This window comes from Erigeron canadensis, chromosome 1 (assembly GCF_010389155.1).
Source record: "Erigeron canadensis isolate Cc75 chromosome 1, C_canadensis_v1, whole genome shotgun sequence".
NCBI lineage: Eukaryota > Viridiplantae > Streptophyta > Magnoliopsida > Asterales > Asteraceae > Erigeron > Erigeron canadensis.
This window is the reverse complement of record NC_057761.1, coordinates 60,377,003-60,388,604: the sequence shown is the minus strand read 5'-3', so window position 1 is coordinate 60,388,604 and position 11,602 is coordinate 60,377,003. Positions and strand designations below refer to the sequence as shown.

The window sequence follows — 11,602 nt, the reverse complement described above, 5'->3', positions numbered from 1 at the left end:
AAACGAGAATGGTCAACAACCGGCTTTGACCCTAACCGGTTCGGGTTCTAAATAACCCGTAGGTTAGGACCCGATCACAAAATATAGTTGTTGTAATCAGGTTGGGACCGGTTAGTCAGGACCCGTTTAGGAGCCGTTTTTTTTTCTTTTTTTACAAAATTGCCATTGTATCATTTATATATATATATATGTACATTAATTTTGGTTAGTTTACAACAATCAAAAATCTTCGAAACACTACCAAGTTATGCAAAAACACTAAAATCACTCACTCAAAACATGGGAACACAAAGTTCTCAAGCTTCCACAGGTGTTAGTCTTTCTTCGAGTGAACCATGTAAAACGGTCATTCGAGTGTTACCTATAGATCGAGCAGCAGATGTTTGGTGTGATTTCGACTTGGTAGAGTATGAAGATCATACAAGAAGGGCACGATATAAAGTGTAATGTGCATTTGTCCCCCAATTCCAACACAACGTTAAGGTTGCATATGAAAAATTATTGTAATAAAAAAAATTGCAAAGGAAGGTCAATCAACAATGGGACAAAATGGGAGTATATTTGCACACTTGGCGAAGGTGTGTCGTCAACAATTTGCATAATTCGTGATTCAAGATGCATTGTCGTTCAACCACTTTGTCATTCAAACCGCACTTCAACCTCTATATACTAAAGTAAGTCGTGCTACTCTTAGACGTGATTGTATGAAATTATGGAAAAAAGGCTAAAACAAGTTTTGAAATTTAAAAATAAGTGTAAACTTAACAACCTATGTTTGGTCCACTCCTTATAATTTGCCTGGTTGTTACTTATGTGTTACCGCCCATTGGATTCAACCCGAATCGTGGCAAATGATGAAGCATACCATTGTTTTTGAAAACTTTGAATATCCTCACACGGCTCAAAACTTATTTGTCATGTTGAATGAAGTAATAAAAATGTTTAGACTACAAGAAAAAAAAAAATTTCATTTCATTTGGTTATGCGAGTAACAATACTAGTGCCGTAAAAATACTAATACTAAAAATACAATTTGCTTGTGTATTTACCATGGTCGAAGTGTAGGTCATATTATAAACTTGGTTGTCTAAAGTGGGTTAGCGGTATAGTAAGTGAATCATGCAAAAACCAAATTTAAAAGACTGTTACAAGAAATATTCATGGGGGTGGTTTGTATGAAACAAATTTATTTGGTGAGTGATAAAATTGGTGAATTTCAATGGAAGGGTGGTTTGTATGAAAAATTGGTAGATCCCATGAAAAAGAAACTTGCTAAGTATTTTCAGAAAATACCACCAACTTTTGCTTGTGCCACCGCATTAGACCCATGTTTGAACATTAGCGGGGCAGAACTACTAATTAAAAAAATAAGTGTTGGTTTGGATTTGAATCTTAAGGACCCATTTTATTCATCAAAAGCATATAATGAGTTTAAAAAGAATTTTAAAGAGTTTTTCAACGTTATTTTGCTAAACATGGTGGTAATGTTGGTTCAGGTTCGTCTTCATCATCTTATTTTACACCTTCTCAGAGCTCAAACCCATTGACCAACTTTTTAAATGAGTTTGAGAAATGAAAACACTAAACGGGCTAGGGGTGAAGGTGATGCATCTAGTGGGGAATAAGGGAGATATACCCAAACCGATTTTTTGGCCACAAGGGAATCGATGAGTTTGATTCTTTTGATATTTTGGGTTGATGGAAAGTAAGGGAATCTCAATTTCCCATTCTAGCCACCATAGCCCGAGATTACTGGGAGTCCAAGCTTCCACGATAGCTTCAAAATCCGTTTTTTCTCTTAGTGGTAGGGTACTTACTATACAAAGAACAAGACTCACACCGGTATCTTTGAAAATGTGCATTTTCTTAAAGGATCACTTAAATGCGGTGAACGTTTACAAGACACATCATCTTTTGAAGGTGAACTAGACATTAAGCAAGAACTACACAATGTTGAGGTGGGAGAAGGTATTGCAATATCACTATCGGATGAAGAAATTCATCTCCATGAAGCTTCGCGCGAAGCTAGTTCCGAAGATCATGAACTCATTGAAGTCTTGGGTGTTGACGATGATCGAAGACGTGAAGATGTTTAGTGAAGACTTAAGAATGAAGATTAGTTGAAAACTTGAAGACTTTTATATTATTGAAGACGTTTATTAATGAAGATGTGTATTTTTGTTATTGAATACATGAAGACGTTTATCAAGTATTTGAAGACGTTTATTTATTACGTATTTGTTAATGAAGACTTTTGAATTTGTACCTGAAGACTTAAATACCAAAAGTTGAAGATTTTCTATTAATATAGACATTTATTAACGAAGACGTTTATTTTTAGTATTTAATGTCAAACTCATTTGAAGTTTGAAGATGTTTTTATTGTGTGTTTGAAGCCTCCATATTAAGTATTTGAATGTCTACTACAACTTAATGTGGGTTTTTAAGCAAAAAAAAGACTATAATTCAATTAAGTTGAAATCTAACCGATTACTAACCCTAACTAATTAGGACCCCCGGGTTGGACTCGGTTGAGTTTCCTTCCTCTTAAAACCGAGTTGAACCCAACCTGGGTTGGGGGGGAGGGGGGTCACACCCGGTAGGAAAATGTTGACCACTAACCAAATCGAGTTTCAACCCGAACCGGTTTTCGCTCTAACCCATTTTTGTACACGCCTGGCGGCAACAGGGGGTGGTGGCGACGACGAGTGATGGTGACAACTGTAAAGGTAGTAGCGGTGTGGGCATTAATGTAAAAGTGATTGATGTAAAAGGGAATGGTATGATTATTTTAAGGTTGGGAGATGTAAGTCATAAATAATTTCATTAAGGGTATTATAGGTATTTTATGTGAAGATGTTTAAATTAGTGAAAAAATTGGAGAGAACAAATACTTTTTTTTTAAATGGCATTCTAATCTAGGGATGAGCAAATGACCCGAAAACCCGTGACCCGTTCCAGACCCGCCTGAACCCGACCCGAGAGCTTAACGGGTCGGGCTTCGATTCTGCTTTTAATGGATATTCGGTTCTCAGGTCGGGTCGGTCCAAAACCGTGAAAACCCGGCAAAACCCGAAAGTGTGAGAGAAAAGATTGGCAAAAAGAGTGTATATTTAGTTGAATGTGCAAGAGAAAAGATTGGCAAAAAGAGTGTATATTTACGTTGGATATGTATATTGTCAAGTCATGGTCATATTTGGCTTTTTCTATAAATATATTTGTTTATTAATATTATTGTACCTAGGGATGTGCACGGGTCGAAACCCGGCCCGACCCGTCAAGACCCATCCTGACCCGCGACCCGCGAGAGCATGAAAATGTCACCCGTGACCCGGCCCGTGGAGGTTCGGGTCGGGTCGGTTTCGGGCGGGTCGCGGGTTTCCTTCACAATTTTTCGGTTGTTCCCTTCACCCGACCCGTCCAACCCGTGACCCGGACCGTTATGGTTGCAGGCGGGTCGGTTCGGGCTGGTTCCGGGTCGGGCGCGGGTCAACGGGTCTTTTGCTCATCCCTAATTGTACCCTATGAATGCATTATAGTAGGTTAGTAGGTACCCTATTAATATTATTATATTTGTGATGGAAAGAGTTTCCCATACACGCTTTCTTTAAATATTTGAACATTTCCATACAGGCTTTCATTATTCCCCAAACATCTCTTTTACCACATATTTTTATATTGTAAATCTCCATATATATATCATTTCACGTATACTGTTACACACTTGCAGGGTAAAACAAGAAGAAAAGAACGCGAGACAAATCAAAAAACCCACCATCTTTGATACGTTGTCACTACTCGATCTACACCATGCTAGCCAACAAAAGATCTGCATTCTCAGTTCAGCCCTTAAAACCCGAGCCCAACCCGTTCAAACCCGAACCGAACCGACTGAACCCATTTCGGGCCGGGTCTCGGGTCCATGTTTTCTGCCATTTTGGGTTTCGAGTCTACACGGTTCAGGCCGGGTTTTGACCCGTGCTCACCCCTATTCTAATCTACTCCTACTCCTATATTACACGCATGCCTGGGATGAAACCAGGACTTTCGAAAAATCCCTATTAATCTACCCCCATAAATGTGGGAAGTGGGATTCGAACCCAGGTGGATCCCCCCAAGGTCAAAGACCTTACCAATGGGCCACCAACCCCATTGGAAAGTACAAATGCTTTATAATGTAGTAGAGATATACGAGTAATTGAATACCAAATATGCTTGTTTTCAATCTTCTATAATGTTTCATTTTGAAAGTTTAGACCTCTTCACCCAGAATAACTTAATAACATATTTGTTGGTTACCCATTTCACCTATTTCAGCAACAACTTTAAAATTACAATACATAGCAAACATAACAGTTCGCACGTAAGTTTAGCCCAACCAAAACCACTACTCTAAACATCTAAGTAATTAAGGACATAAATTTCGATGTTTCGGTCCAAGACTCGTATGCGAAATATCGATTTTTTTGGTGGTATTTCGGTAATTTTAAATATTAATATTTTATATATTTTATATAACATAACTATAATTTTTTAGTAAAAGTAAAATGCTACTCCTACCAAGTTACTCTGTAAATTGGAATCTAACATTAGAAATTTGGAATCTAGCATAAATATTAATTAAATGGTATTTTGGTACATAAGTTATTATAATGGAAATAATAATTTTCATTTTGGAAGCTAGCACATTTACATGACTAAAATATCTAACACGTGGTTAACGGAGTAACGGTAATGGAGGTCCAGCGTTACGTTAAAGGGGCTGGAGAGTAAATTTAAAGGTCTAAGGATTTAACAGCCGTTATAAAGGATTTAACGGTCTTAACGGTTGTTATAACAGGATTTAACGGTCAAATAGCAAAATTTAACGGAGCTTAACAGTCAAAAGACATTTTTTTGACTAATTTTGTTAGGATATTGCTAATATATATAATTTTTTATATAAAGTCCTTTATATTTTATAGTCTCCGTTATAATGCCGTTATAACTCCACGAAATGAGATTTAACCTTAAAGGTGGTCGACCTACCAATTACATTATTCTTTAACAGCCAACGTTTTCACTCTCATTCACACTTAAATCCTAAGTAGTTAAGCACAGAAATTTCGGTGTTTCGGTCAAGGACCGGTAAGCGAAATATCGTTTTTTTCGGAGGTATGTCGGTAACTTTAAATATTAATATTTTATATATTTTATACATAAAATCAATATGTAAGGGTTCAAAATGAAAATAATATATGGATTTATAATGGAATACAGCTGTATTCTTTCCACTTGTTCTTCCCAGACAGTTTATTTAATCAAAATTTCCAACACTTATCAAAATTTCCACTTTTTACTTTCACTCATTATGTGACCGACTTTCAAAACAAAAAATCTGCTCTTCTTACTTTCTTTTTGTTCAAGTTCTACACATATTAGCCACCATGATCCATCCCTCTCGCCACCACAGTGACAGGTCTGCTTACCCCTCTCCCCCTTTTCTCTCATCTCTTTATCCACCACCATATCCACCGGTGTGACCATTTTTCAGCCGTTGACCACCGTTGACTGCCACCAACAGTATTGTCTCCTCCACCATTTCTAAAACATTGATTCCACCTATATTTTCTCTTGTTTTCTTAAGTTTGGCCCAAAAATAGTAAAAAAAAATCAAAACCGGTAAAACCACCGAAATTTGGAGGGTTGAATTTGAGTCAAATTTCGGTCAATACCACCGATAATCTCGGAAACGAAATCAAAACCAAAATTTGAAACCGAAATCGGGTCCAATCACCGAAAATCGGTATACCACCGAAATTGATAACATAGCTTAAATACAAACATATTTTACAAATCTTCAAACACAGTGTCATCGGAGACCATTATGGCCGGATACACGGACCACCACTAACCATCGCACATCTGAGAACATTATGGCTTCATAGGTGACAGGTCCCCCCCCCCTTTTTCTTTTCTCTATATATTCTTCTCTTTATCCACCACCATCTTTACCGGCGTGGCTATTTTTCAGCCGTTGACCACCACTGACCACCGCAATCGTCTCCTTCAGCCACCATTTTTATAATTTTGCTATCACCTTATTTTCTCCCTTTTTCCAAAAAAGTTAAAAAAAAAAAAAATACAAACCGGCAAAACCACTGATACAACCGAAATCGAGAAGGTAATATTTCGGTCAAATTTCGGTGAAAACCGCCAAAAATTTCGGAAACAAAATCCTAACCGAAATTTGAAACCGAAATAATGTTGATGCACCGAAAACCCGTATACCAGTATACCACCGAAATTGATAACATAGTTAAACATGAGCTCTATTTACAAACATGCCATTCTCAATTAATAAAACAGTACAATTTAACAAGAAGAGTTTATTAGGGAGGTAGCGTTAGCAACGACAGCGAGGTCATCGACTCGCTCTTCGTCGTTGCCCATCCATGGGTCGAAGAGGGAAGACGGGAGGAGGAGCGTGTGTAGGGACCTTTAACCGTTTGAAAGTTTGATTTGTTTTTATTTTTTATTGTTTTTAAAACTAACGGTTAGTTTTTTTAATTAAGGGGGAAAAAAATCACTTATTTAAACCACTACTTATTCAACCATTCTCATCCACTTCATTTCGTTCAAAAACAAATATACACAATTACATGCAATTTTATAAACAATCCACCATTTCAAAAACTAAATGTCGAGTTTCGACTAGGATTCAACATTATACATTTGTAGGTATACAATAGATCTGGAAATGTTGAACCCATTTGTTGCTTTTTTGAAAAATGAAGATTGGAAGTCGAGAGCTCCACACGGCCAAACATACAAAGAGCACCAAGAAGGAACATACACAAAAACTAGAAGCGGGGCTAGCAGGAGGGCTGGCTGGTGCTCAGCCCCCGCCAACCCATCGTTTTCACTATGACCGGCAATTCCAAAGGTATTGCCAATCAAGCCACCCCAATGTCCAAATTTGTGCATCAAATTCGTTTGTGAATAAGCTGTGATTTGAAAACTGTATTAAAACTATATGTTTTTATGGTGATTGATCTTTGTTTCATGTTCTGTTTAACTTCTTGTTGAAAAAAAAAAAAAGATTAAGGTATTCATCTTTAATGGAGGTACTTTCTTATGGTAAAGTAGATGGAGATGATGAGTCTAGATGAGTAAGTGGACAGCTTTATCTAAAATTATTATTGACCCATTTTGTTTTAAACCCCCTTCAGATTCATTGAATACTTACAATAGTCCCTATTTTTGTGGTTTTGACTTTTGACATTCTCAGCAAACTATTTATATACAGTATTTTACAATAACAACGATTTAGGTGTTTAAAACTTTTTACATGATTCACCTATTCAAAATGTCAATGAGTTTCGTATTTTTAAAGATCAAGACGTTATCCAAGACAGTCAACCCACAACCGAACCATTTCTCAGATCTGATTGTAGGAAATAGCAACATGCTTCATAGAGAAATAAATCACACCACCGATAGTCGTAACACAGTTTTTTTAGTCACAAACAGGGTATAAAAAGGCATTAAAACTAATCACACCAGTTCAATATAAAATCATGTGAATCAGTAAATAATATTATCCTTTCTTCCAAGATGAACAGGAGCATAAGTAATACAAAGCTACACGGTCACTTTATCCATAACTCATAATCTTTCGATACTACAAAAAACAAGGGATTCCAATTGACTCCTATAGGAATCTGCATTGGAACCTCGCATCTATCCAAGTATGCAAGTATACAACCCTCTCTACAAGAAGCTCAACTAGGAAGAAACAAACAAATTCTAATCATGCATCATTTAAGTTTCTCCATAGCTATCATTATTAGTAGTTATAAAAGAAGAGTAAACTATTTCAATTTCTATATACTTTAGGTTTGAGGGTGGGACTGTGACTATGAATGATTGCCACAGCAATCGAAAGAGACTGCAGAGCAGACAGAGTTGGTTGGTAATGTATACAATACAAACCATCGTGAATGTTAGCCAACTCTAAAACTGGTGGACTTTGCTTAGAACCCTGAAATAAGCATCAAAGAAAATTAAAATTTAATAAGAAAAAAATATCCGGTGAATACGAAATTTGTAGTCCCTTCACCATTAAATGCTTGACAATTGCACTGTAAATGACAAACATAACCAAAGAAAAGAAAACGAAATGTTGAATCTTTAGCCAAGTCATATTTGCAAAATATTGTCAGAGATAAGTGTAAATGGTGGTACCTGTGTAAATAACTCAAATGAATTGCTCCTCCCAAAAACACCACCAACTTGGTGCAAGACTTGATTGTTATTTGGGCCAGCGTTGAGCATTGTTAGTGGGCAACCGATATCCCAACCACCACAGTCACAAAAGCCACCAGTCCTCCACCTTTCAACAAGACTCGAAGGGCCACCAATTTTTGTTCTGGGCCCACCGTGAATACCTGTGGGTACAATAACATCCAAACTACTAGATTGCTGACTGACATCTTGCCTACAAAATACAGATTGTGTCGCATACTTTTGTATGTGCCCGCTTTCTTTGAGAAATTTAAACCCCCACCCCCCAACTTCCACCTTCTTTTCAGCGTAGGGAATATGATCTTTCAGAATAATGGCGGCTAACTCAAGATTTGAAGGAAAGCTGGATTCTGAAGAGAGATTACCTTCATTGCTTGACTCAAAAGAGTTGTCTTGTATTGCAACTGACCCATCAAACATAGAGGATGTCTTTCTCCTATTATGGTATCCTTTTAAAATGCTTGACACCTTCTTTGTCAGCCCCTTGGTCTCCTTAACCGTCTGATTTATCGAACCCCCTTCACGATGATGATCAGTCCCACATAGAATAAACTGAGTCTCCATAATTTCTGTTTCAGGTGAACACGGTGTGAAAGAGGTAGACACCCGCATATTACCAATAAGATCCGACTCTTGATCATGGAATTGAGTTTCCCTCTTTCCAGCTCTAGAATAAAACTTGTACATATAATCGGGCCCGAGTTTGGAAAGATGTGTTGTATAGGCTTGTTTCTGGTCCTCTACGGAGAAAACATAACAGGGAAACCCGTTGTTCCAAAAGCAATGGAGCATACCTTGACAGTAGGCACTGGAAGACGTCGATGAAGAAGGAGGATCAGAGAAGGTTGAATTTGTACTAGAAAACGAAACAAGCCGTTTATTGCATCCATAAATATGATCTTCGGGTAGTATCCTTTTCATTTGTGTATCCTGTGATGAAACAGCAGGCAAAGAGTTCGTACCCTGGATTGCCCTCGGGTTATCATCGTCGGGGATGGGTAAATGGCGCAGTAAAGAACTGTTTAAAAGATTTATGATGCTTGTGCTACCTGTGATGGAACCAACAATGGGAGAAGAGCCTTTGACTGCATTTTCTTGTTTTGATGAAAATGAAAACAAAGCATCACAACTAGCTCCAGCAGCAACTAGAGGCGAATCTGTTGAGACATTGGCGGTCATATGAATGGACTGAAGGCAGCGGCGAAGGTATTTTTCGTCAAGAGTCATAATTTGCCTTGGAATTGTTAGATTGAAGTGTAGAAGAAAGAGTTTCTGTTTGCAGAAATGAGTAACGACTGTAGAAGGAGGGGGGGGTTCAACAGGGAAGCCATAATAATGTTGTATAGATAAAGGAGAATCCTCCTCCATCATGTTGTTGGATTCAACAATGTTATTAACCATCATCCTCCTCTTCTTCTAAGGTGGGAAGGTTGTCACATAGATACGTGTATGTCTAGAGAAGCCAACTGTGAAAATAAAAGAAAGAATAGTAGTGAGCCGATGATCAAAACATAAAAGTTACTCCTACAAGAATCGATAGTATTAAATAAATAATAAAAACCCCTGAAGCCAACCATGCCAAGTGCAAGTGATATGCGTGAGAGAATACAAGTAAGTAATGATAAATGGATAACAAAGTGATGTTAAGCAATCAGAGAATATGAATGGAATGGAATATATTATTGATTTTTTTTTTTTAACGAACACATTTGCGACACTAAAAATGCCAGAATCGTCCAAATCACCCCAATCCGGGATTCATGGCTAACTTTGGTGGATCCGGGTTTGGCTATTATTCTGACATTTCTCTGAACCGGCACTACAAATGCCGGATTAGAATGAGGCTGATAACTAATATGGGGTCACACACTCACACCTTGGGTAATCCAGTGTATTTTCAATGCATGCCCAATGGCTACCTTGTTACGATTTCACCCCAGTCGAAGACCCCACCGCGGCCCTTAATTGGAATTAGAAAGCCTGCCTTTCTTAGGTCTTATCATCGAAATTATAGCAATAATCCTGAACCGTGGACAAAAGATATTATTGGGTAAATCCAACTGATTTATGAAACGATTAATTCTAATTTTCTGCTTTGTACTCATGTTTGTTGTTTCTTTTGTGTGCTTTAACTACTTACATTTGAACATATCATGGCGGTGCACTAAAAAGCAAACGGAACAGAAGCTGTTGTATGCTATATTGACGCAGAGGCTGTATATACATATATATTGGGGGGGCGGGGGCAATCCGGCATTCATATTGCCGTTCAGAGACATGCCAGCCAGGATAATAGCCAAACCGGAATCTTCAACACCAAAAGTGGAGTGCCATGTGCAGAAAGTGAAGTGAATCCGAATCCGTCAATGGCAATGCCGGGTTGGGGTGAGTTGGACGAATCCGGCATTTCTAGTGCTGGAAAGATAAATTTTCTTTTCGAAACAAAATGCAATTCAAATATGTCCGTTCCAAAAAAAGCTTCATATAATATTGTTATTTGACAAGTCAACAACAACAACAACAAAAGAAGAAGAATAGCCATAATAATAATAATAATTTCTTGTAACTTCTATGGAAATTTAAAATAAGTGTTGTTATACTAATAATAATAATAATAATAATAATAATAGATGGAAGGAAGGAAGGAAATAAATTAAGTTTAATTAGAAGAAAAAAAATACTCGTAATAAAGAGGAGAACTGAAGGAGGAGGAAGATATAAAAAGAAAGAAAGAAAACATACGTGAAGATAGCAGCAAGGGTTTGGGAAGAAGGAGATATGTGGCGGCGAGGCGAGGGATTCAAACAACAAATAAAATAGGAATAGATGAAGAAGAGTACCGGAATTCTTAATTAACTTACTGAGGGAAGGAAGGGGCTCTTCCTTACTTGAACGCAAACCCTACAAAAATCCCCTAATTTTAATGTTATATATTGGATGGATGGAGAGACTGATTGAACTTTTTCCTTTTACTTAATTGATTATATAATCTATATATAAATGGGAATGGATGATGAACAAGAAGAAAGCCAACGCGATTTTTGGGCTTTGTTTACACCACAACATCAAGAAGAAGAAGGGGGTGGATGGATGGATGATGAACTGGTTTCCATTTTCTCTTACTGTGTTTCTTTTTTTCCCATTGTGTGCGAGTGGGTCCCTCCCCCCTTTCTCACACTCTCTCAGATTTGTTTTTTGGGGTTTTATTTTTTTTTTAAAGGTAACTTTTATTAACATATACCTTGACCAATCGTCAAGGTAAAACAAACATTACATCTTTACATCAACTCAAATCTTTGGGTTTCTAACTCACCAC

General features: G+C 37.4%; 1 protein-coding gene across 6 annotated transcripts; it reads right to left on the bottom strand.

Annotated features, from left to right (window-relative positions):
- Positions 1-7,550: 7,550 nt before the first annotated feature.
- Positions 7,551-11,360, bottom strand: LOC122585644. Of its 6 annotated transcripts, none has more exons than XM_043757770.1 (3): positions 11,029-11,360; positions 8,227-9,752; positions 7,551-8,023 (listed from the first exon to the last, which is right to left on the bottom strand). In XM_043757770.1, exons 2-3 carry the CDS (start codon positions 9,688-9,690, stop codon positions 7,859-7,861), a joined length of 1,629 nt encoding a protein of 542 aa, XP_043613705.1. In that variant the 5' UTR covers positions 9,691-9,752; positions 11,029-11,360; the 3' UTR covers positions 7,551-7,858. The 6 variants fall into 6 exon arrangements, with proteins under 6 accessions (XP_043613705.1, XP_043613708.1, XP_043613707.1 ...); XM_043757773.1 differs by having other exon boundaries at positions 11,127-11,360; XM_043757772.1 differs by having other exon boundaries at positions 11,148-11,360.
- Between the last annotated feature and the right edge of the window lie 242 nt (positions 11,361-11,602).

Excerpts from the sequence above, each read along its gene's own strand:
- LOC122585644 (XM_043757770.1), bottom strand. The coding sequence starts at position 9,690 with ATGATGGTTAATAACATTGTTGAATCCAACAACATGATGGAGGAGGAT. Across the intron at positions 8,024-8,226 it reads CATTTGAGTTATTTACACAG|GGTTCTAAGCAAAGTCCACC; the intron begins GTACCACCATTT and ends TGCTTATTTCAG.